This window comes from Syngnathus scovelli, chromosome 2, assembly GCF_024217435.2.
Source record: "Syngnathus scovelli strain Florida chromosome 2, RoL_Ssco_1.2, whole genome shotgun sequence".
Classification (NCBI taxonomy): Eukaryota; Metazoa; Chordata; class Actinopteri; order Syngnathiformes; family Syngnathidae; genus Syngnathus; species Syngnathus scovelli.
Genome location: NC_090848.1, coordinates 22,806,598 through 22,830,613, shown reverse-complemented (window position 1 = coordinate 22,830,613; position 24,016 = coordinate 22,806,598). Strand labels below are relative to the sequence as shown.

Genomic DNA, 24,016 nt, shown 5'->3' with positions numbered 1-24,016 from the left:
TCCATTTGCATACATTACAGTTAAAATAATTATTGCCTACAAATGGATCTTGACAGCCGATAATTGCTAATGCATGCACATCATGACGGAAACTCTCTGGCACGGGAACAGAATATGCAGCAGGGCGTGTGTCCATGCAGGTGGTGCCAGCAAATGAACTCGGTGAGATCGGATGGGGCGTTATTTGATGGCATATTTGCTATTCATTCCAAACTGGTGTTGGCGGCTTATATAAGGGCGAGTCGCCGTCGTTGCTATCAAGCGTCACCGCTGCAAGCAAAAAAGTTTATAGCGCTCAAGTGATTGCACAGATGGCCTTTCACCTGCAAACCTTGTTCCTCCTCTGCGGCCTCGCCGGACTCTGGACCGGAGCTGTAAGTGGCCGTCTCCCACGTACGCTCGCTGGTCTTTCCTTGTCTGCTTTCAAGCACCTACTTCTCCTTCTTCACAGTGGTCCAAAGCCGTGGAGAAAGTAAAAGGTTGGCGGCTCACTTGCACTTGTTGAACATTTGATGGGTTGCTAGACAGACACAATTGGTTTTGTGTTGCAGGCAACGGGTGCCCCAAAGACTGGACTCGCTTGGACTGCAACTGTTACATCTACCAGGACGAGCCCAGGACCTTTGCAGATGCCGAGGTGGGCAGGAGGGGGGTTAGGTTTAGGCTTAATTAAGTCGCTTTCCTTCCTTCCCAACAGAGCGTCTGTAACATTCTGGGTGGGAACCTGGTGTCCATCCACAACGCCCTGGAGAATTTTTTCATTCAACAACTGATTCTAGCAGACGACAGCCCGGACGACGCCTGGATTGGACTCCATGATGCCATTAATGTGAGCTCATTCTCACAGACTCATGACAAGTGTGCCGCATGGAAAAGGAATTTGTCCTTCAGACTTTGTCTTGTACTAAACTTGGAGGCCATCCAGTCGTCCCTTTTCTGACGGCTGGCGAGGCGGGGTACATACTGACCCGCTAGCCAAGCAGAGCATTTGCATTCTCACCTGGCGATGATGGAGAATAGCTCGCCATGAATGTTTTTCAAAGGTGGGAGGAATCCAGAGGAGCATGGCAAGGAGGTGCAAAGCCCACACAGGAAGGCCAGAGACCAGATTCAAACCCACAACCTCAGAACAACAAATGCATAGCGCATGGTCAATTGGTGTGCAAAACCTACGCAATGTGTTGTTTTCCAGCAAGACGACGACTTCATTTGGACCGACGGCACACTGGAAGATTTCCTAGCTTTCACCGGCTCAGAGCCCGACGGCACCGGCGACTGCGTCCAGATCAATCAAAGCGGTGAGTCACAAAAATAGCATTGGGGTGAGATGAGGCTGGGTTGCTGCCGGCTGCCGCATTTCAATACCAATTTTTTCCAGATGGATGTTGGGCGGACATGCTCTGCACGGATGACCTTCCGTACGTTTGCATAAGAGAGACATCCGTGTGGTGAGCGCTGGCGGCCCCACCTCGCAGGCTTTGCCTCACCTCACCTCGCCGGCTTCTGCGCTGCCCGAGAGCAAACGTTAGCCGTGTCTTTGATTTTTCAGCATGGCTTCCTTTCTCTTTTATCTTGTTTTTCCCCAAAATGTACAGCGAAAAGCACGTTTCTAATAAAAGAAAACCTGTCTGCATTCAAATGGGAACATTTGTGTATTACCGTAGATTTCGGACTATAAGCCGTGACTTTTTTCTCAAATTTTGAACCCTTCGGCTTATAGTCCGGTGCAGCTTATATAGGGTTTTTTCCGTGGTTTTTGTGATGACTTGATCACTTTTATACACTCGTAAAAAGGCTGTGGACCGCTGTTGTGCGGCACTGCTTTGCTGGGCGGACGGATATGTGACACGGTCACTGGGGAGAAAAATGGTGTGTTGATCGCATGTCCATCCGTCAGGCAAATTGTTAGATAAATTGTATATATATGTTATCATGCGTTCCCTAATGAGTACTTATTAATAAAGTTATTGCGCAGAATGCTTGCTGTTTTTTCTTGCAGACATCACCCAGTCCACAGCAAGTCAAACGATGCTGTCTGGAGCTTCCTGACCTTCTACACATCTGGGAATCCAAGAAAGTTGTTGATGTCTGCACATGTCATTTTGTCTATGCACTCTTTTCTCCTGACTACTTTGTTTCCCATAACATTCACTTTTCGTTTCTCATGGGATCCTGTCCGCGACTTCTAGTTTCACATAGAATCTCGTTTCTTCACTCTTGAGACTAGCCCACGCTTTCCCCCCCACCTATCAGGGGCTAGTCTCACATTGTAGGTAGGGCATTCCTTAATAAAAAGAGAGGGGTGTAACCATGACCTTTAGTGTATTTTGGATTGCTGTAAGTCTGGATGCACTCCTCGCGAGAAAAGATCAACATTCTGTCTCACTGGTTTTGTCTGCTGATCCTTTTGCTGAATCTGAACCTAACAGATTTTTGGGGGCTCGTTCCGGGATCTCAATAGGACTATTTCTGGTTCCGGCCGACTTTTCGACGCAGGACAAGTCCTTGGCCAAGGCATATAGATAGAGAAACCCTTTTCACGGGGCTGTCTCGATCAGTCGGTTGGACACCGGAGTGGTTGACGAGATCATCCGAGGAGAAGGCCCAGCAGACTGTGAGTACGAATCTTGATTCTGTTGAAGTAATGAAAGTGCAGTGACAAGAGGTCACTTAAAACCTTGACAATTCTAGACCCTATCAAGTGCAATTAGAAACAGTAAATTCTGCTGGGATGTTGGAGTCCCCTGACTGATGAGTCAGTTAAATTCCATGGGAAAGCGGACCCATCTGTTTTCTAGAGAAGTACAGGTAATTTGGAGCAGTTAAATTCCGCTGAGGTGTCGTGGCCCTCCTAGTTAACCTTCCTAGCTTTCTGCTGCCATCTGTGGTGTTTTCTTATGTAACTCTTGTTTAGCTGGTTTGGCTTCTTTATCCATGAAAAGATAGGTTTTATATGGGCTTTAGGGGAAAAGCAAAAATAGGGTTTTTCTTACACAATAGGAAGGTTAAAGAGTTTAGATTTTGTGAAGATCCACGGGAGGGCGGACTCCCCTGCTTGCCTGTGAGACGATAAGGATGCGCATTGTGTGTGTGTGTGTGTGTGTATGGTTTGACTGAGAGTGATCTCATTTGAGCTCTCCTTTATGTAAACAGTGGTTTTGTGTAAAAGCAGAGGAAAGGAGACTTACCACTCATTGAATATTTTACCACTGTCCGGTGAATAAAGTTGGCTTTAGGACACTGTAGGTGCCATTCGAATTGCCAACTCCGAAATTTAGAGAAATAAACCATGGGAAAATCAAATAGCAAACAAAAGCCGCTACCCCGACATGAATTGAAATGCAAGGGGTCGGCACCGACAATATAAAATATCTTGACAAATGCATATTTTGGACAGAGGGGTTTGCATTATGCGACGTGGCGGTGGCGAAGCGCTCCGCACTTCAGTTGCCCCCCCCACCCTTGTTATCAGCTGGGAAGATTGTCATGTCTATGTTGTGGGCCCGTGTGTGTGTTTCTGTGTATGTTTGTCTTTGTGTATCAGTTTGTTATAAAGGTTGGAATTGCGTTAAATTGGTGCACAAAAGCGGTGTGCTAGACAATGGTTTATCAGATTTGCATTGTTAAATGTAAAAATTAGAAATGATAGAATAATCTGAGGGTTGTGGTCAGAAACTCGTCCAACGAGGAGAGCGCCCAGCCCTCATAAAAATGTGAGAGTAGGAGAGAACATACATTGTAGTATTGGATAAAATTAAATTATTGATTCGTTATGACATAAAACTATACAAGGACACATGTAAGGACAAGTCAAAGATTTGAATCACTTAGAGTTAAAAACAACATTGCAAGGGGGGCGCTTTTTATCAAAAGAACACCAAGTAAAGTATTAAGTAGTGGGCATTCGTGATTGGGATTGAATTAAGGATAAAATTAGGTCAATGATTAGAAATCAATGGTGCTCTACACAATAAGGCTTAAATTTTAATGGGGAAATATTTGGAGTACTGTGTTGGTCTACATAGGTCATGGGCCTAGTTTATTTGGTTTTGTTTGTGGTTTGGGTTTATTTTGTTTATTGTTAAGGTGTCCCTTGTTATTCTCTTATCCCCTGCATTGCAAATGTCTTCTTGATGCAGATAGGTTAACAGGCTGGGACTTTTGTGAGGAGATAATTTGTCGATTGATGGGGGTTAGTAATTGTCCAAATTCTAGTCACATGTTTTGAGGGACCACAGCAACAACATTATATTTAATTTCCAGGCCATTATTTAGTATGATATGACGGTGTCTAGCTAAGTAGACTGTTCTATCAAAAAATGTGAGAGTGAAGGAGGAGGTTTGATTTGTAATCTGACATTTGGGTCCCATTTTGAAGAGCATAGATTGTTTTTGTTTGTTTATTTTTTAAGATATGTTTAACAGTTTATCTCGATGCAGTAAGGATATAGAAATTTTGCAAGATTTAAAATTAAAAATTAAAAAGCAAAATTACATTCTCATTTTCCCAGATGTGAGGGACATTGAAAGATAAGGAAGACGAAGAAAAGATAAAAAAGAACTTGCTGTTGCACAGACAGGAAGATGATGACACAGTGTCAGCGCGAGCTCGCTTAAAAACCGCAGCTGAGAATGTGATGAATGGAGATGAGAAAAATGATCAAATTACAGAGACAGATGTTGTGGCACGGCAAAGCGAACCATCCTTTCCGTCTTTGTACCCCAAATTAAACAACTCATTGCTTCCTATAATTTGAGAGGTGATGAAATACAACAGGTTTTCATGGCATCCTTAACCAAACATTGGGCAAGCGTTAAAGACACCTGGAGTCCTTTTGATCTCCAGGGCCGTCCATTGGACTATAACGAGGTGCCATTACAAATACAAATTGACCAACTATTGCAGGATAGAAATAATATTTCAACGTAGAGCAAATTACACAGACATTGGCCGGACTAAACAAAAACAAGATAAGTTGTTTGAAGACTTTAGACACAGACCAGAAAGAGTGTTCAACTGATGTCTATGATCAACAACTCAAAAATGCTCTACATGCAAATTTGCGACCAGTATTATGTCGACAACGAATAAATTCGACAATTTTTTTCCCTATAAAATGGTGCCGTTTGGGTTTGAAGTACATAGTCGCTTCAAAGGAGGAAAAGCATGATTTAAGATACGCGATTGATCAATGAGAAGGCTATCCCTTGTGCCAGGGGTGTCAAACTCATTTGTTCGCGGGCCGCGGTTTGGTCATGGCTTCTTTTGGAGGGCCGGTATGACTGTCATACCCGAGTAGATGTGTGAGCGCCTCATATTGTGGGGGCTGCGGAACAGGCTGACGAGTACCTCGCTTTCAAATCAGACAAGTAAAAACTGGTCTAATATTTTTGAAATTTAACATATTACTAAAAGTGAAGATAATTTGCGATTCGAGTGATGGCGCATGTATATGAAGCACAATTTGACACCTGTGCCTTATACAAAGGTAAAGTTGGATTGGAATTTGATGAAACGGATATGGACATCCACATATTCCATTAGAGTTTAAATTGCTTGCAATTTAATTGCGATTTAATTAACACCTGTGTTATTGATTGATTGATTGGTTGATTGGTTGATTGGTTGATTGGTTGATTGATTGATTGAGCGAGCGAGCGAGCGAGCGAGCGAGCGAGCGAGCGGGCGAGCGAGCGAGCGAGTGAGTGAGTGAGTGAGTGAGTGAGTGAGTGAGTGAGTGAGTGAGTGAGTGAGTGAGTGAGTGAGTGAGTGAGTGAGTGAGTGAGTGAGTGAGTGAGTGAGTGAGTGAGTTTTCTGTCGCCTGCGCGTCATCTTTCTTGCATGGCTACGTTGCTGTCTCAGCCACATCTGACCGTTGAAAGATGCACGACACTCAATCCTGCCACTCTCATTCCCCTTCCTGGCGATGGCGAATTCCATGATTGTGTCGATGCTGCCCAACAAGTTGCTAAGGCTCGGCCTGATTTTGAAGATACGCCTCTGCCAGATGGTCATGTGTTTTTTGTTGATGGGTCTTCTAAGAAAAATGAATCTGGTGTGACCCTTACTGGGTATGCCATTGTTACTGCCGACATGGTTTTGGAGGCTGCTAAACTGCCATCCAATATGTCTGCACAGGCCGCTGAGCTCATTGCTTTGACTGGGGCCTGCAAATTGTTTGTAAACAAATCCGTCACTATCTGGACTGATAGTCAGTATGCTTTTGCTACAGTACACGTGTTTGCTCAGCAGTGGAGCAACCGTGGCATGATAACTTCTGCAGGGAAGCCCGTCGCCCATTCCACATTACTGACTCGATTTTTGGACGCTGTCCAGCTACCTTTAAAGGTAGCGGTTTGCAAGTGTGCTGCTCACACTGCGTGCTCTGATCCTGTTTCTCTCGGTAATGCTTTTGCTGACAAATCCGCGAAGGCCGCTGCGAAGGCCTGCTCCGTGTCCTCTCGTCTCTCACAGCTCATGATTCGATGTCACACATCTCCCCTGATGTGTTGCTTGACATGCAATCTCAGAGCCCCTCCCAGGAACGGCTCTCTTGGGGTAACGGGGTGCAACTAAAAACACTGTTGGTCATTTTGTGTGACCTTTGGGCAAGCCTGTCTTGCCTCGTAACTTGTTCAAATGGGCTGCTATTTCGAGTCATGGGGTCACCCATGTCTCGACGGGGGGTATGGTGAAACAAGTTGAAGCTATTTATACAACGTACGGCTTTGCAGCTTTTTCAAAACAATTTTGCAGAGCGTGTTTGATCTGTGCTAAACATAACCCACAAGGCAATTTAAGACCTCAGAGAGGGAAATTCCCGACTCCATTGTATCCATTTCAGACAATACATATGGATTATATCCAATTACATAAATATGAAGGGAAAGAATATTGTTTGGTCATAATAGACGCATTTTCTAAATGGGTAGAAACATTTCCTACCAAACATGCTGATGCACTCACAGTGGCAAAGGCCTTATGCAAAGACATCATTCCAAGATACGGTATTCCAGAAAAAATTTACAGCGACAATGGTCCACATTTTGTAAATCAGATAGTGCATAACATTGGGAGAATGTTCCACCTAAATCTAAAGAACCATTGTTCCTATCGTTCACAATCAGTTGTTGAGAGATCTAACGCGACTATAAAAAACAGATTAAAGACATGTATGGAAGAAACCAAACGACCATGGACTCAGTGCTTAGACCTGGTCAAAATGTACATAAATATTACAAGTACAACAGGGCTAACTCCCTATGAAACAATGTTTGGAAGGCCTTACAGGCTTCCTCAGTTCAAGTCCACATGGGAGATCCCCGAGGAAGCCACGTTAGCTGATTACATGAGAAAAATGTTAGAACGTCAAAAGAATCTAACCAATAACACTGATGGTGAACCCATTTCTCCGCAGGAAGACCCCAAAGTGGTACCGGGAGACTGGGTCTTGATCAAGAGTATCAAGAGGAAGAATTGGCATTCACCCAAGTGGGAAGGTCCTTTTTTGGTACTACTCACGACACCTAATGCTTTGAAAATAGCCGAACGCAACACGTGGATTCATTTATCTCATTGTAAAAAGGTGATCTCTGCAGACCCAACCTAAAGTACGGAAGGTGAGCAAAGTCTGGTAATAGTGCCTGATCCTGGTGCCAAGATCCAGGGTTGACACGAAAGCTAGCAGAAGCCAAATTCCAAGACACCAACCCGAAGCTCAGGGTGTTGACTCTGAGGAGATCCAAAAACATGAGCATTAGAGAGTCATTTGGTGAGTGCTTTAATCAGGCTGTGGCCTGCGCTAAGTCTGCCATGTGTTTTTGGTTGCTTTTGCTGGTTTGTGTTACCATTGTGTTTTTTTCGGGGGTTATTTTATTTGGAGGGATAGAGTACCATGAGCCTCGAACATTCTTTTCTCAGGCAGCTACCAACGCTAATTCAAATTGATATGGCTCATGGGGGAAAAATTGCTAGACATAAGCGCGACACTAAATCCCCTTTTGATCATGTTGTTTGTGTTCCAGGTGCCGTCCGTGTTCCAACCTGTGTACCATGGCTTTTGTCTTGGGCTTATAATAACTCATTAATGTTTACTGTGGCTCCCAATACATCTTCTTCTATTATTTTACCTTTGAAAAGTTTGAAAGGGTTTCGTAATGGTCGCCCCACTACTGGAGATAAATGGCTCGGGTATTGGTGGTATTTAACTGGCCACCCGGTTAACACCGGCTGGGGCACCCTTGTCACCACACAAATGCGAGGGTATTGGCCCTCTGGTTCCAGTGAAGAGGCTGTGTTCTTTGCTAAACGAGTGACTTTGAAAAATCAGGGCACAAGCCTCCTTTTGACTCTTACACTCCCTGATGGTCAAATTCGTCCTCCAAATGCCACCTTGTTTAACACTTCTTGTTGGGGTTTTCAACTGTGGGCTTGGTCCTCTGGAATCGATCCTCGCTTTCCTATTGCTATTTGCCTTAATAGAACAATGTCGGTCGCAGACCGTCCCGTTACAAATAAATACACCCTGTCAGCAGGAGCAAAAATCACAAGTACGCTCCTCACTGATGTAGATAGCTATTTTGTGGCCTCCACAGGGATAAGCGGTCATACTAACAACTGGCTTCTTATGGCTGGGCAGGCCGCAAAGATGGCTGGCGCCAGTTGCGTTGCATGCATGGGTCCAAGACCTCTTTTGAAAATCATACCTGCGAATATAGGTCCTAAGTGTGCTGTTACTTTAATGTTAAGCCTGTCCATTTCACCCGCTCATGATTGTTTTAAATGTGATAAGGTTTACCCTGTTCCCTCTATGACAAAGTATAAACCCCTTTTTTTTCGTTCTATGTTGCTAAGGGTAATTTTGCTTGCATTAGATTACCTGGTACCGGTGAGAAGCTCGGCGCTCGACCTGCTCCATGGTGTGGGTCCGTGACCAATGTCACTGCCCCTTTTTTGCCCATTGCTCGTAGTGATGTTTGGTTTTGGTGTAATAGTAACAAACTTTATGATAGGTTGCCTTTCGACAGCTCCGGAATTTGCGCTTTGGTAACCCTATTGCTGCCCGTTCATTTGATACCGATGTCCTCTTATGATCTGACATCTTTTGCTAAGTCCGTGGTTCCCGTATTTTGGCCGAGAACAAAACGAAGCGCCGAATGGCGGGGCGCGGCTAATCCAATTTACATTGACGCCATTGGTGTTCCTAGAGGAGTACCGGATGAGTATAAGCTGGTGAATCAGATAGCAGCTGGTTTTGAATCCGCCCTGTGTTGGTGGTGTACTATTAACAAGAATGTTGACAGGATTAACTACGTCCATTACAACGTGCAGAGGCTTGGAAACTGGTCCGAGGCGGGTTTCAGGGCGGTCCACTCCCAACTGGCCGCTACTTCCCTCATGGCTTTCCAGAATCGAATGGCCCTTGACATGCTACTCTCAAAGGAGGGCGGTGTCTGCGCCATGTTCGGTGAGCAATGTTGCACGTTTATTCCGAATAATACTGCAGCCGGCGGAAGCCTGTCCCAGGCCCTTGAGGGCCTGCGGACCTTGAACGGGAAGATGAAGGAGCACAGTGGGGTGAACACAGAGGTTTGGACCGACTGGTTGAACGTGTTCGGAAAGTACCGCACCCTGGTTTCCTCTGCCCTGGTCTCCATAGCCGTTTTCTCTGCCATTTTGACCTTGTGTGGATGTTGTTGTATCCCTTGTCTGCGATCCCTAATTAACAGACTAATTACAACTGCTATCTCTCCACCAGCTGAGACTTTCCCGTTGCTCCAAAGGGATGACCTTTCGATCGACGCGGGTTCCTTCTCTAGTGACGACCCGGTCGACGACTCTTTTGTGGTAAACCTGTCCGGTTTGTTTCTTGACCCTAGCTTTGCCGATTATGACTCAGTTTCCTCCCGTGTGTAAGTTAGTTCTTGCGAAATGTGATCCCTCGGCTGAAAATCTTTTTGAAGTGGCCATATGGGTGATGAGTTGTTCTCCGGGAACTTATGATAATACAGGGGGGAATTGTTAGATAAATTGTATATATATGTTATCATGCGTTCCCTAATGAGTACTTATTAATAAAGTTATTGCGCAGAATGCTTGCTGTTTTTTCTTGCAGACATCACCCAGTCCACAGCAAGTCAAACGATGCTGTCTGGAGCTTCCTGACCTTCTACACATCTGGGAATCCAAGAAAGTTGTTGATGTCTGCACATGTCATTTTGTCTATGCACTCTTTTCTCCTGACTACTTTGTTTCCCATAACATTCACTTTTCGTTTCTCATGGGATCCTGTTTGCGACTTCTAGTTTCACATAGAATCTCGTTTCTTCACTCTTGAGACTAGCCCACGCTTTCCCCCCCACCTATCAGGGGCTAGTCTCACATTGTAGGTAGGGCATTCCTTAATAAAAAGAGAGGGGTGTAACCATGACCTTTAGTGTATTTTGGATTGCTGTAAGTCTGGATGCACTCCTCGCGAGAAAAGATCAACATTCTGTCTCACTGGTTTTGTCTGCTGATCCTTTTGCTGAATCTGAACCTAACAGATTTTTGGGGGCTCGTTCCGGGATCTCAATAGGACTATTTCTGGTTCCGGCCGACTTTTCGACGCAGGACAAGTCCTTGGCCAAGGCATATAGATAGAGAAACCCTTTTCACGGGGCTGTCTCGATCAGTCGGTTGGACACCGGAGTGGTTGACGAGATCATCCGAGGAGAAGGCCCAGCAGACTGTGAGTACGAATCTTGATTCTGTTGAAGTAATGAAAGTGCAGTGACAAGAGGTCACTTAAAACCTTGACAATTCTAGACCCTATCAAGTGCAATTAGAAACAGTAAATTCTGCTGGGATGTTGGAGTCCCCTGACTGATGAGTCAGTTAAATTCCATGGGAAAGCGGACCCATCTGTTTTCTAGAGAAGTACAGGTAATTTGGAGCAGTTAAATTCCGCTGAGGTGTCGTGGCCCTCCTAGTTAACCTTCCTAGCTTTCTGCTGCCATCTGTGGTGTTTTCTTAACTCTTGTTTAGCTGGTTTGGCTTCTTTATCCATGAAAAGATAGGTTTTATATGGGCTTTAGGGGAAAAGCAAAAATAGGGTTTTTCTTACACAATAGGAAGGTTAAAGAGTTTAGATTTTGTGAAGATCCACGGGAGGGCGGACTCCCCTGCTTGCCTGTGAGACGATAAGGATGCGCATTGTGTGTGTGTGTGTGTGTGTATGGTTTGACTGAGAGTGATCTCATTTGAGCTCTCCTTTATGTAAACAGTGGTTTTGTGTAAAAGCAGAGGAAAGGAGACTTACCACTCATTGAATATTTTACCACTGTCCGGTGAATAAAGTTGGCTTTAGGACACTGTAGGTGCCATTCAAATTGCCAACTCCGAAATTTAGAGAAATAAACCATGGGAAAATCAAATAGCAAACAAAAGCCGCTACCCCGACATGAATTGAAATGCAAGGGGTCGGCACCGACAATATAAAATATCTTGACAAATGCATATTTTGGACAGAGGGGTTTGCATTATGCGACGTGGCGGTGGCGAAGCGCTCCGCACTTCAGTTGCCCCCCCCACCCTTGTTATCAGCTGGGAAGATTGTCATGTCTATGTTGTGGGCCCGTGTGTGTGTTTCTGTGTATGTTTGTCTTTGTGTATCAGTTTGTTATAAAGGTTGGAATTGCGTTAAATTGGTGCACAAAAGCGGTGTGCTAGACAATGGTTTATCAGATTTGCATTGTTAAATGTAAAAATTAGAAATGATAGAATAATCTGAGGGTTGTGGTCAGAAACTCGTCCAACGAGGAGAGCGCCCAGCCCTCATAAAAATGTGAGAGTAGGAGAGAACATACATTGTAGTATTGGATAAAATTAAATTATTGATTCGTTATGACATAAAACTATACAAGGACACATGTAAGGACAAGTCAAAGATTTGAATCACTTAGAGTTAAAAACAACATTGCAAGGGGGGCGCTTTTTATCAAAAGAACACCAAGTAAAGTATTAAGTAGTGGGCATTCGTGATTGGGATTGAATTAAGGATAAAATTAGGTCAATGATTAGAAATCAATGGTGCTCTACACAATAAGGCTTAAATTTTAATGGGGAAATATTTGGAGTACTGTGTTGGTCTACATAGGTCATGGGCCTAGTTTATTTGGTTTTGTTTGTGGTTTGGGTTTATTTTGTTTATTGTTAAGGTGTCCCTTGTTATTCTCTTATCCCCTGCATTGCAAATGTCTTCTTGATGCAGATAGGTTAACAGGCTGGGACTTTTGTGAGGAGATAATTTGTCGATTGATGGGGGTTAGTAATTGTCCAAATTCTAGTCACATGTTTTGAGGGACCACAGCAACAACATTATATTTAATTTCCAGGCCATTATTTAGTATGATATGACGGTGTCTAGCTAAGTAGACTGTTCTATCAAAAAATGTGAGAGTGAAGGAGGAGGTTTGATTTGTAATCTGACATTTGGGTCCCATTTTGAAGAGCATAGATTGTTTTTGTTTGTTTATTTTTTAAGATATGTTTAACAGTTTATCTCGATGCAGTAAGGATATAGAAATTTTGCAAGATTTAAAATTAAAAATTAAAAAGCAAAATTACATTCTCATTTTCCCAGATGTGAGGGACATTGAAAGATAAGGAAGACGAAGAAAAGATAAAAAAGAACTTGCTGTTGCACAGACAGGAAGATGATGACACAGTGTCAGCGCGAGCTCGCTTAAAAACCGCAGCTGAGAATGTGATGAATGGAGATGAGAAAAATGATCAAATTACAGAGACAGATGTTGTGGCACGGCAAAGCGAACCATCCTTTCCGTCTTTGTACCCCAAATTAAACAACTCATTGCTTCCTATAATTTGAGAGGTGATGAAATACAACAGGTTTTCATGGCATCCTTAACCAAACATTGGGCAAGCGTTAAAGACACCTGGAGTCCTTTTGATCTCCAGGGCCGTCCATTGGACTATAACGAGGTGCCATTACAAATACAAATTGACCAACTATTGCAGGATAGAAATAATATTTCAACGTAGAGCAAATTACACAGACATTGGCCGGACTAAACAAAAACAAGATAAGTTGTTTGAAGACTTTAGACACAGACCAGAAAGAGTGTTCAACTGATGTCTATGATCAACAACTCAAAAATGCTCTACATGCAAATTTGCGACCAGTATTATGTCGACAACGAATAAATTCGACAATTTTTTTCCCTATAAAATGGTGCCGTTTGGGTTTGAAGTACATAGTCGCTTCAAAGGAGGAAAAGCATGATTTAAGATACGCGATTGATCAATGAGAAGGCTATCCCTTGTGCCAGGGGTGTCAAACTCATTTGTTCGCGGGCCGCGGTTTGGTCATGGCTTCTTTTGGAGGGCCGGTATGACTGTCATACCCGAGTAGATGTGTGAGCGCCTCATATTGTGGGGGCTGCGGAACAGGCTGACGAGTACCTCGCTTTCAAATCAGACAAGTAAAAACTGGTCTAATATTTTTGAAATTTAACATATTACTAAAAGTGAAGATAATTTGCGATTCGAGTGATGGCGCATGTATATGAAGCACAATTTGACACCTGTGCCTTATACAAAGGTAAAGTTGGATTGGAATTTGATGAAACGGATATGGACATCCACATATTCCATTAGAGTTTAAATTGCTTGCAATTTAATTGCGATTTAATTAACACCTGTGTGATTGATTGATTGATTGATTGGTTGATTGGTTGATTGGTTGATTGGTTGATTGGTTGATTGATTGATTGAGCGAGCGAGCGAGCGAGCGAGCGAGCGAGCGGGCGAGTGAGCGAGCGAGTGAGCGAGTGAGTGAGTGAGCGAGTGAGTGAGTGAGCGAGTGAGCGAGTGAGTGAGTGAGTGAGTGAGTGAGTGAGTGAGTGAGTGAGTGAGTGAGTGAGTGAGTGAGTGAGTGAGTGAGTGACTTTTCTGTCGCCTGCGCGTCATCTTTCTTGCATGGCTACGTTGCTGTCTCAGCCACATCTGACCGTTGAAAGATGCACGACACTCAATCCTGCCACTCTCATTCCCCTTCCTGGCGATGGCGAATTCCATGATTGTGTCGATGCTGCCCAACAAGTTGCTAAGGCTCGGCCTGATTTTGAAGATACGCCTCTGCCAGATGGTCATGTGTTTTTTGTTGATGGGTCTTCTAAGAAAAATGAATCTGGTGTGACCCTTACTGGGTATGCCATTGTTACTGCCGACATGGTTTTGGAGGCTGCTAAACTGCCATCCAATATGTCTGCACAGGCCGCTGAGCTCATTGCTTTGACTGGGGCCTGCAAATTGTTTGTAAACAAATCCGTCACTATCTGGACTGATAGTCAGTATGCTTTTGCTACAGTACACGTGTTTGCTCAGCAGTGGAGCAACCGTGGCATGATAACTTCTGCAGGGAAGCCCGTCGCCCATTCCACATTACTGACTCGATTTTTGGACGCTGTCCAGCTACCTTTAAAGGTAGCGGTTTGCAAGTGTGCTGCTCACACTGCGTGCTCTGATCCTGTTTCTCTCGGTAATGCTTTTGCTGACAAATCCGCGAAGGCCGCTGCGAAGGCCTGCTCCGTGTCCTCTCGTCTCTCACAGCTCATGATTCGATGTCACACATCTCCCCTGATGTGTTGCTTGACATGCAATCTCAGAGCCCCTCCCAGGAACGGCTCTCTTGGGGTAACGGGGTGCAACTAAAAACACTGTTGGTCATTTTGTGTGACCTTTGGGCAAGCCTGTCTTGCCTCGTAACTTGTTCAAATGGGCTGCTATTTCGAGTCATGGGGTCACCCATGTCTCGACGGGGGGTATGGTGAAACAAGTTGAAGCTATTTATACAACGTACGGCTTTGCAGCTTTTTCAAAACAATTTTGCAGAGCGTGTTTGATCTGTGCTAAACATAACCCACAAGGCAATTTAAGACCTCAGAGAGGGAAATTCCCGACTCCATTGTATCCATTTCAGACAATACATATGGATTATATCCAATTACATAAATATGAAGGGAAAGAATATTGTTTGGTCATAATAGACGCATTTTCTAAATGGGTAGAAACATTTCCTACCAAACATGCTGATGCACTCACAGTGGCAAAGGCCTTATGCAAAGACATCATTCCAAGATACGGTATTCCAGAAAAAATTTACAGCGACAATGGTCCACATTTTGTAAATCAGATAGTGCATAACATTGGGAGAATGTTCCACCTAAATCTAAAGAACCATTGTTCCTATCGTTCACAATCAGTTGTTGAGAGATCTAACGCGACTATAAAAAACAGATTAAAGACATGTATGGAAGAAACCAAACGACCATGGACTCAGTGCTTAGACCTGGTCAAAATGTACATAAATATTACAAGTACAACAGGGCTAACTCCCTATGAAACAATGTTTGGAAGGCCTTACAGGCTTCCTCAGTTCAAGTCCACATGGGAGATCCCCGAGGAAGCCACGTTAGCTGATTACATGAGAAAAATGTTAGAACGTCAAAAGAATCTAACCAATAACACTGATGGTGAACCCATTTCTCCGCAGGAAGACCCCAAAGTGGTACCGGGAGACTGGGTCTTGATCAAGAGTATCAAGAGGAAGAATTGGCATTCACCCAAGTGGGAAGGTCCTTTTTTGGTACTACTCACGACACCTAATGCTTTGAAAATAGCCGAACGCAACACGTGGATTCATTTATCTCATTGTAAAAAGGTGATCTCTGCAGACCCAACCTAAAGTACGGAAGGTGAGCAAAGTCTGGTAATAGTGCCTGATCCTGGTGCCAAGATCCAGGGTTGACACGAAAGCTAGCAGAAGCCAAATTCCAAGACACCAACCCGAAGCTCAGGGTGTTGACTCTGAGGAGATCCAAAAACATGAGCATTAGAGAGTCATTTGGTGAGTGCTTTAATCAGGCTGTGGCCTGCGCTAAGTCTGCCATGTGTTTTTGGTTGCTTTTGCTGGTTTGTGTTACCATTGTGTTTTTTTCGGGGGTTATTTTATTTGGAGGGATAGAGTACCATGAGCCTCGAACATTCTTTTCTCAGGCAGCTACCAACGCTAATTCAAATTGATATGGCTCATGGGGGAAAAATTGCTAGACATAAGCGCGACACTAAATCCCCTTTTGATCATGTTGTTTGTGTTCCAGGTGCCGTCCGTGTTCCAACCTGTGTACCATGGCTTTTGTCTTGGGCTTATAATAACTCATTAATGTTTACTGTGGCTCCCAATACATCTTCTTCTATTATTTTACCTTTGAAAAGTTTGAAAGGGTTTCGTAATGGTCGCCCCACTACTGGAGATAAATGGCTCGGGTATTGGTGGTATTTAACTGGCCACCCGGTTAACACCGGCTGGGGCACCCTTGTCACCACACAAATGCGAGGGTATTGGCCCTCTGGTTCCAGTGAAGAGGCTGTGTTCTTTGCTAAACGAGTGACTTTGAAAAATCAGGGCACAAGCCTCCTTTTGACTCTTACACTCCCTGATGGTCAAATTCGTCCTCCAAATGCCACCTTGTTTAACACTTCTTGTTGGGGTTTTCAACTGTGGGCTTGGTCCTCTGGAATCGATCCTCGCTTTCCTATTGCTATTTGCCTTAATAGAACAATGTCGGTCGCAGACCGTCCCGTTACAAATAAATACACCCTGTCAGCAGGAGCAAAAATCACAAGTACGCTCCTCACTGATGTAGATAGCTATTTTGTGGCCTCCACAGGGATAAGCGGTCATACTAACAACTGGCTTCTTATGGCTGGGCAGGCCGCAAAGATGGCTGGCGCCAGTTGCGTTGCATGCATGGGTCCAAGACCTCTTTTGAAAATCATACCTGCGAATATAGGTCCTAAGTGTGCTGTTACTTTAATGTTAAGCCTGTCCATTTCACCCGCTCATGATTGTTTTAAATGTGATAAGGTTTACCCTGTTCCCTCTATGACAAAGTATAAACCCCTTTTTTTTCGTTCTATGTTGCTAAGGGTAATTTTGCTTGCATTAGATTACCTGGTACCGGTGAGAAGCTCGGCGCTCGACCTGCTCCATGGTGTGGGTCCGTGACCAATGTCACTGCCCCTTTTTTGCCCATTGCTCGTAGTGATGTTTGGTTTTGGTGTAATAGTAACAAACTTTATGATAGGTTGCCTTTCGACAGCTCCGGAATTTGCGCTTTGGTAACCCTATTGCTGCCCGTTCATTTGATACCGATGTCCTCTTATGATCTGACATCTTTTGCTAAGTCCGTGGTTCCCGTATTTTGGCCGAGAACAAAACGAAGCGCCGAATGGCGGGGCGCGGCTAATCCAATTTACATTGACGCCATTGGTGTTCCTAGAGGAGTACCGGATGAGTATAAGCTGGTGAATCAGATAGCAGCTGGTTTTGAATCCGCCCTGTGTTGGTGGTGTACTATTAACAAGAATGTTGACAGGATTAACTACGTCCATTACAACGTGCAGAGGCTTGGAAACTGGTCCGAGGCGGGTTTCAGGGCGGTCCACTCCCAACTGGCCGCTACTTCCCTCATGGCTTTCCAGAATCGAATGGCCCTTGACATACTACTCTCAAAGGAGGGCGGTGTCTGCGCCATGTTCGGTGAGCAATGTTGCACGTTTATTCCGAATAATACTGCAGCCGGCGGAAGCCTGTCCCAGGCCCTTGAGGGCCTGCGGACCTTGAACGGGAAGATGAAGGAGCACAGTGGGGTGAACACAGAGGTTTGGACCGACTGGTTGAACGTGTTCGGAAAGTACCGCACCCTGGTTTCCTCTGCCCTGGTCTCCATAGCCGTTTTCTCTGCCATTTTGACCTTGTGTGGATGTTGTTGTATCCCTTGTCTGCGATCCCTAATTAACAGACTAATTACAACTGCTATCTCTCCACCAGCTGAGACTTTCCCGTTGCTCCAAAGGGATGACCTTTCGATCGACGCGGGTTCCTTCTCTAGTGACGACCCGGTCGACGACTCTTTTGTGGTAAACCTGTCCGGTTTGTTTCTTGACCCTAGCTTTGCCGATTATGACTCAGTTTCCTCCCGTGTGTAAGTTAGTTCTTGCGAAATGTGATCCCTCGGCTGAAAATCTTTTTGAAGTGGCCATATGGGTGATGAGTTGTTCTCCGGGAACTTATGATAATACAGGGGGGAATTGTTAGATAAATTGTATATATATGTTATCATGCGTTCCCTAATGAGTACTTATTAATAAAGTTATTGCGCAGAATGCTTGCTGTTTTTTCTTGCAGACATCACCCAGTCCACAGCAAGTCAAACGATGCTGTCTGGAGCTTCCTGACCTTCTACACATCTGGGAATCCAAGAAAGTTGTTGATGTCTGCACATGTCATTTTGTCTATGCACTCTTTTCTCCTGACTACTTTGTTTCCCATAACATTCACTTTTCGTTTCTCATGGGATCCTGTCCGCGACTTCTAGTTTCACATAGAATCTCGTTTCTTCACTCTTGAGACTAGCCCACGCTTTCCCCCCCACCTATCAGGGGCTAGTCTCACATTGTAGGTAGGGCATTCCTTAATAAAAAGAGAGGGGTGTAACCATGACCTTTAGTGTATTTTGGATTGCTGTAAGTCTGGATGCACTCCTCGCGAGAAAAGATCAACATTCTGTCTCACTGGTTTTGTCTGCTGATCCTTTTGCTGAATCTGAACCTAACAGATTTTTGGGGGCTCGTTCCGGGATCTCAATAGGACTATTTCTGGTTCCGGCCGACTTTTCGACGCAGGACAAGTCCTTGGCCAAGGCATATAGATAGAGAAACCCTTTTCACGGGGCTGTCTCGATCAGTCGGTTGGACACCGGAGTGGTTGACGAGATCATCCGAGGAGAAGGCCCAGCAGACTGTGAGTACGAATCTTGATTCTGTTGAAGTAATGAAAGTGCAGTGACAAGAGGTCACTTAAAACCTTGACAATTCTAGACCCTATCAAGTGCAATTAGAAACAGTAAATTCTGCTGGGATGTTGGAGTCCCCTGACTGATGAGTCAGTTAAATTCCATGGGAAAGCGGACCCATCTGTTTTCTAGAGAAGTACAGGTAATTTGGAGCAGTTAAATTCCGCTGAGGTGTCGTGGCCCTCCTAGTTAACCTTCCTAGCTTTCTGCTGCCATCTGTGGTGTTTTCTTAACTCTTGTTTAGCTGGTTTGGCTTCTTTATCCATGAAAAGATAGGTTTTATATGGGCTTTAGGGGAAAAGCAAAAATAGGGTTTTTCTTACACAATAGGAAGGTTAAAGAGTTTAGATTTTGTGAAGATCCACGGGAGGGCGGACTCCCCTGCTTGCCTGTGAGACGATAAGGATGCGCATTGTGTGTGTGTGTGTGTGTGTATGGTTTGACTGAGAGTGATCTCATTTGAGCTCTCCTTTATGTAAACAGTGGTTTTGTGTAAAAGCAGAGGAAAGGAGACTTACCACTCATTGAATATTTTACCACTGTCCGGTGAATAAAGTTGGCTTTAGGACACTGTAGGTGCCATTCAAATTGCCAACTCCGAAATTTAGAGAAATAAACCATGGGAAAATCAAATAGCAAACAAAAGCCGCTACCCCGACATGAATTGAAATGCAAGGGGTCGGCACCGACAATATAAAATATCTTGACAAATGCATATTTTGGACAGAGGGGTTTGCATTATGCGACGTGGCGGTGGCGAAGCGCTCCGCACTTCAGTTGCCCCCCCCACCCTTGTTATCAGCTGGGAAGATTGTCATGTCTATGTTGTGGGCCCGTGTGTGTGTTTCTGTGTATGTTTGTCTTTGTGTATCAGTTTGTTATAAAGGTTGGAATTGCGTTAAATTGGTGCACAAAAGCGGTGTGCTAGACAATGGTTTATCAGATTTGCATTGTTAAATGTAAAAATTAGAAATGATAGAATAATCTGAGGGTTGTGGTCAGAAACTCGTCCAACGAGGAGAGCGCCCAGCCCTCATAAAAATGTGAGAGTAGGAGAGAACATACATTGTAGTATTGGATAAAATTAAATTATTGATTCGTTATGACATAAAACTATACAAGGACACATGTAAGGACAAGTCAAAGATTTGAATCACTTAGAGTTAAAAACAACATTGCAAGGGGGGCGCTTTTTATCAAAAGAACACCAAGTAAAGTATTAAGTAGTGGGCATTCGTGATTGGGATTGAATTAAGGATAAAATTAGGTCAATGATTAGAAATCAATGGTGCTCTACACAATAAGGCTTAAATTTTAATGGGGAAATATTTGGAGTACTGTGTTGGTCTACATAGGTCATGGGCCTAGTTTATTTGGTTTTGTTTGTGGTTTGGGTTTATTTTGTTTATTGTTAAGGTGTCCCTTGTTATTCTCTTATCCCCTGCATTGCAAATGTCTTCTTGATGCAGATAGGTTAACAGGCTGGGACTTTTGTGAGGAGATAATTTGTCGATTGATGGGGGTTAGTAATTGTCCAAATTCTAGTCACATGTTTTGAGGGACCACAGCAACAACATTATATTTAATTTCCAGGCCATTATTTAGTATGATATGACGGTGTCTAGCTAAGTAGACTGTTCTATCAAAAAATGTGAGAGTGAAGGAGGAGGTTTGATTTGTAATCTGACATTTGGGTCCCATTTTGAAGAGCATAGATTGTTTTTGTTTGTTTATTTTTTAAGATATGTTTAACAGTTTATCTCGATGCAGTAAGGATATAGAAATTTTGCAAGATTTAAAATTAAAAATTAAAAAGCAAAATTACATTCTCATTTTCCCAGATGTGAGGGACATTGAAAGATAAGGAAGACGAAGAAAAGATAAAAAAGAACTTGCTGTTGCACAGACAGGAAGATGATGACACAGTGTCAGCGCGAGCTCGCTTAAAAACCGCAGCTGAGAATGTGATGAATGGAGATGAGAAAAATGATCAAATTACAGAGACAGATGTTGTGGCACGGCAAAGCGAACCATCCTTTCCGTCTTTGTACCCCAAATTAAACAACTCATTGCTTCCTATAATTTGAGAGGTGATGAAATACAACAGGTTTTCATGGCATCCTTAACCAAACATTGGGCAAGCGTTAAAGACACCTGGAGTCCTTTTGATCTCCAGGGCCGTCCATTGGACTATAACGAGGTGCCATTACAAATACAAATTGACCAACTATTGCAGGATAGAAATAATATTTCAACGTAGAGCAAATTACACAGACATTGGCCGGACTAAACAAAAACAAGATAAGTTGTTTGAAGACTTTAGACACAGACCAGAAAGAGTGTTCAACTGATGTCTATGATCAACAACTCAAAAATGCTCTACATGCAAATTTGCGACCAGTATTATGTCGACAACGAATAAATTCGACAATTTTTTTCCCTATAAAATGGTGCCGTTTGGGTTTGAAGTACATAGTCGCTTCAAAGGAGGAAAAGCATGATTTAAGATACGCGATTGATCAATGAGAAGGCTATCCCTTGTGCCAGGGGTGTCAAACTCATTTGTTCGCGGGCCGCGGTTTGGTCATGGCTTCTTTTGGAGGGCCGGTATGACTGTCATACCCGAGTAGATGTGTGAGCGCCTCATATTGTGGGGGCTGCGGAACAGGCTGACGAGTACCTCGCTTTCAAATCAGACAAGTAAAAACTGGTCTAATATTTTTGAAATTTAACATATTACTAAAAGTGAAGATAATTTGCGATTCGAGTGATGGCGCATGTATATGAAGCACAATTTGACACCTGTGCCTTATACAAAGGTAAAGTTGGATTGGAATTTGATGAAACGGATATGGACATCCACATATTCCATTAGAGTTTAAATTGCTTGCAATTTAATTGCGATTTAATTAACACCTGTGTGATTGATTGATTGATTGATTGGTTGATTGGTTGATTGGTTGATTGGTTGATTGATTGATTGAGCGAGCGAGCGAGCGAGCGAGCGAGCGAGCGGGTGAGTGAGCGAGCGAGTGAGCGAGTGAGTGAGTGAGCGAGTGAGTGAGTGAGCGAGTGAGTGAGTGAGTGAGTGAGTGAGTGAGTGAGTGAGTGAGTGAGTGAGTGAGTGAGTGAGTGAGTGAGTGAGTGACTTTTCTGTCGCCTGCGCGTCATCTTTCTTGCATGGCTACGTTGCTGTCTCAGCCACATCTGACCGTTGAAAGATGCACGACACTCAATCCTGCCACTCTCATTCCCCTTCCTGGCGATGGCGAATTCCATGATTGTGTCGATGCTGCCCAACAAGTTGCTAAGGCTCGGCCTGATTTTGAAGATACGCCTCTGCCAGATGGTCATGTGTTTTTTGTTGATGGGTCTTCTAAGAAAAATGAATCTGGTGTGACCCTTACTGGGTATGCCATTGTTACTGCCGACATGGTTTTGGAGGCTGCTAAACTGCCATCCAATATGTCTGCACAGGCCGCTGAGCTCATTGCTTTGACTGGGGCCTGCAAATTGTTTGTAAACAAATCCGTCACTATCTGGACTGATAGTCAGTATGCTTTTGCTACAGTACACGTGTTTGCTCAGCAGTGGAGCAACCGTGGCATGATAACTTCTGCAGGGAAGCCCGTCGCCCATTCCACATTACTGACTCGATTTTTGGACGCTGTCCAGCTACCTTTAAAGGTAGCGGTTTGCAAGTGTGCTGCTCACACTGCGTGCTCTGATCCTGTTTCTCTCGGTAATGCTTTTGCTGACAAATCCGCGAAGGCCGCTGCGAAGGCCTGCTCCGTGTCCTCTCGTCTCTCACAGCTCATGATTCGATGTCACACATCTCCCCTGATGTGTTGCTTGACATGCAATCTCAGAGCCCCTCCCAGGAACGGCTCTCTTGGGGTAACGGGGTGCAACTAAAAACACTGTTGGTCATTTTGTGTGACCTTTGGGCAAGCCTGTCTTGCCTCGTAACTTGTTCAAATGGGCTGCTATTTCGAGTCATGGGGTCACCCATGTCTCGACGGGGGATATGGTGAAACAAGTTGAAGCTATTTATACAACGTACGGCTTTGCAGCTTTTTCAAAACAATTTTGCAGAGCGTGTTTGATCTGTGCTAAACATAACCCACAAGGCAATTTAAGACCTCAGAGAGGGAAATTCCCGACTCCATTGTATCCATTTCAGACAATACATATGGATTATATCCAATTACATAAATATGAAGGGAAAGAATATTGTTTGGTCATAATAGACGCATTTTCTAAATGGGTAGAAACATTTCCTACCAAACATGCTGATGCACTCACAGTGGCAAAGGCCTTATGCAAAGACATCATTCCAAGATACGGTATTCCAGAAAAAATTTACAGCGACAATGGTCCACATTTTGTAAATCAGATAGTGCATAACATTGGGAGAATGTTCCACCTAAATCTAAAGAACCATTGTTCCTATCGTTCACAATCAGTTGTTGAGAGATCTAACGCGACTATAAAAAACAGATTAAAGACATGTATGGAAGAAACCAAACGACCATGGACTCAGTGCTTAGACCTGGTCAAAATGTACATAAATATTACAAGTACAACAGGGCTAACTCCCTATGAAACAATGTTTGGAAGGCCTTACAGGCTTCCTCAGTTCAAGTCCACATGGGAGATCCCCGAGGAAGCCACGTTAGCTGATTACATGAGAAAAATGTTAGAACGTCAAAAGAATCTAACCAATAACACTGATGGTGAACCCATTTCTCCGCAGGAAGACCCCAAAGTGGTACCGGGAGACTGGGTCTTGATCAAGAGTATCAAGAGGCCTTCTTTTGGAGGGCCGGTATGACTGTCATACCCGAGTAGATGTGTGAGCGCCTCATATTGTGGGGGCTGCGGAACAGGCTGACGAGTACCTCGCTTTCAAATCAGTCTGCATTCAAATGGGAACATTTGTGTATTACCGTAGATTTCGGACTATAAGCCGTGACTTTTTTCTCAAATTTTGAACCCTTCGGCTTATAGTCCGGTGCAGCTTATATAGGGTTTTTTCCGTGGTTTTTGTGATGACTTGATCACTTTTATACACTCGTAAAAAGGCTGTGGACCGCTG

At 44.0% G+C, this 24,016-nt stretch overlaps 1 protein-coding gene across 1 annotated transcript; it reads left to right on the top strand.

Annotated features, from left to right (window-relative positions):
- The first annotated feature begins 215 nt into the window (after positions 1 to 215).
- Positions 216 to 1,639, top strand: LOC125988964 (echinoidin). Its single transcript, XM_049754875.1, has 6 exons — positions 216 to 374; positions 452 to 479; positions 552 to 637; positions 698 to 829; positions 1,193 to 1,298; positions 1,379 to 1,639. Exons 1-6 carry the CDS (start codon positions 312 to 314, stop codon positions 1,450 to 1,452), a joined length of 489 nt encoding a protein of 162 aa, XP_049610832.1. The 5' UTR covers positions 216 to 311; the 3' UTR covers positions 1,453 to 1,639.
- Positions 1,640 to 24,016: the final 22,377 nt, after the last annotated feature.

Excerpts from the sequence above, each read along its gene's own strand:
- LOC125988964 (XM_049754875.1), top strand. The coding sequence starts at position 312 with ATGGCCTTTCACCTGCAAACCTTGTTCCTCCTCTGCGGCCTCGCCGGA. Across the intron at positions 375-451 it reads CCGGACTCTGGACCGGAGCT|TGGTCCAAAGCCGTGGAGAA; the intron begins GTAAGTGGCCGT and ends CCTTCTTCACAG. Across the intron at positions 638-697 it reads GGACCTTTGCAGATGCCGAG|AGCGTCTGTAACATTCTGGG; the intron begins GTGGGCAGGAGG and ends CCTTCCCAACAG.